Raw genomic sequence first — 2211 nt, 5'->3', positions numbered from 1 at the left:
TGAACTACGTTCGACTTGAATTCTCAAGAATGAGATACGTAGGCGGCCTATGTCGGCCTCGGTCGATTTCTTTGTAAATCTTCTATTTTTGTTAATCCTTGAGGGGGAACTACGTTCGACTTGATTCCTGCCTCAACGGGATACGTAGGCGCCACAAGGGCTCGGTCATATCTCCTGTGAGATTTTTATTTTTTCTTTACAATAGAAACTGGGACAAAATTTTTGAGAGGGACTCAAAATTCTTCAAGAAAAAGATCTCTCCAACAAATCCGAGACTGAAGTTACTTTTAAATTTGCAACTGGGACAGAATTTTTGAGAGGATCTCAAAAAATTCTGTGATTTGCTCACCAACGGTCAAAAATAATCCAAGATAGTTAACTGTAACAGAAATTTTGAGGATGGCCTCAAAATTTCCACAGGGTTTATCGGCGGTTTAGAACAACTTTGAATACTTCCCAACAAGTAATCAGATAGATCTCGAGACATCAACTCTAAATGGCGTTCATTAAGTTTGACGTGACATGACACTTGGCAGTGACCTTTTTCAAATATTATTTTCTTGAAAATCTATTTTTCTTAAAACTTTTCTTTCATGTTTCAATTACTTTGCATAAAAATATTTTGTCTTATCTATCAAGAGACGGGAGATCGGAGAAATTAATCGGAGATAGCAAGACAAGGAGCAGACAACCGAAGAGATCGACACAGATTAGTTCATTTTAAACTAACAATTTTTCTGTGAATGCAGGTTTATAAGCTCGCCTAAAGATCAACATATTCTTCCATTCAATGAATATGGAGAGGTCAAAAGGGCCAGAGCTCCCCAAATTGACAATTTTTCTGTGGATACAGGAAATATTTTATGCTTCTGATGCCAAGAATTAGGAATATGAGTAGCATTACTTTATTCAAATTATCAGCAAGGCAAAGTTCATAACGAACATGCAATTATGTTCGGAGATGGGACAAATGAAAACCTTGAAGGGAGAAATATTATTATTTTACAGCAACTAAAGACACCTGAAAGATATTTATCTGCATTATATTATCAGATATGATAATATTCTTACCCTGAAAGTTATTTATATTGTATTGTCGAATGAGACGATACCACTACGCAGAAAAAGTCATGCATCGCGAAGAAAATTCATGCATAGCAAGAGGAAGGATCATGCATTGCGAGAAAAAGAGGTCATGCATAGGAAGAGAAAGATTCATGCATCGCGGAGAAAAATTTATGCATCGCGGGAAAGAAAGTCATGCATCGCGGAGGAAAAATTCATGCATTGCGAGAAAAGGAGAAAGTCATGCATTGCAAGAAAAGATTCATGCATAGCAAGAGAAAGTTCATGCATAGCAGGAGAACGATTCATGCATAGCGAAAAGAAGTCATGCATTGCGGGAAAAAGATTCATGCATAGCAAAAGAAAAGGTCATGTATCGCGGGAAAAAGATTCATGCATAGCAGGAGAACGATTCATGCATCGCGAAAAAGAAGTCATGCATCGTGGGAAAGAGACTCATGCATTGCGGGAAGATATTCATGCATCGCGGGAAGATATTCATGCATCGCGGGAAAAAAAAGTCATGCATTGCAAGAGAGAAGAGTTATGCATCGAGAGAGAAAAGATATGCATCAAGATTTACCTATCACAAGAAGATCAATATTATTAACTGCATCTTTTTCCTTGCAAAAAACGACATCAAAAGAACTATCAACATATTACATCTGCTTATTTTATTACTTCATCATCAAAAGAAGAGTACATTGAAGATTATATTACAAATACAAAATACGAGCTTTATTTGTTTTACGTCAAACTGGATGAAGTTGACGTCAAATGTTCAAGTAGAGCAATTAAGTGTCAACACGGTAAAAGACACTATCTTCCCATTTGGGGTTATATTTTTTTTTATGCTAATGAGTTTTATCTTAGTCTTTGTCGAGAGAATCCAAGAGGATGAATTCTCAAGCAAACCACAGGTGTGGATGACATAAAAAATGATGCAGCACAACGTGGAACTTTTTCTTAGCAGCGAACTGGGACATAGTCCAAAGAGGAGTGCCAAACTCTTAGGACGCGAGCTGAGGAGCGACTTCCATCACAATCAAATCACACCCCTATCAGAAGGCATGTGGGTTTTCCTTTGGGTTTGCCGGTTTCAGTTTCGCATCCGAAAATATTTTTTATTTTATTTTATTTTTTTAT

At 37.0% G+C, this 2211-nt stretch overlaps 1 protein-coding gene across 1 annotated transcript in view; it reads left to right on the top strand.

The window, feature by feature from the left end:
- Window positions 1-873, top strand: part of LOC107058300 (uncharacterized) — a 1577-nt gene extending 704 nt beyond the window's left edge. Inside the window, exon 2 of the mRNA XM_015303841.1 lies at window positions 750-873. Within this exon, the coding sequence (XP_015159327.1) occupies window positions 750-873 (124 nt within the window). The remainder of the gene's footprint in view (window positions 1-749) is intronic.
- Window positions 874-2211: the final 1338 nt, after the last annotated feature.

This window comes from Solanum tuberosum, unplaced genomic scaffold (assembly GCF_000226075.1).
Source record: "Solanum tuberosum cultivar DM 1-3 516 R44 unplaced genomic scaffold, SolTub_3.0 scf00018, whole genome shotgun sequence".
NCBI classification, from domain to species: domain Eukaryota; kingdom Viridiplantae; phylum Streptophyta; class Magnoliopsida; order Solanales; family Solanaceae; genus Solanum; species Solanum tuberosum.
The sequence above is the reverse complement of the archived record's forward strand: the minus strand, read 5'-3'. Positions and strand labels throughout refer to the sequence as shown.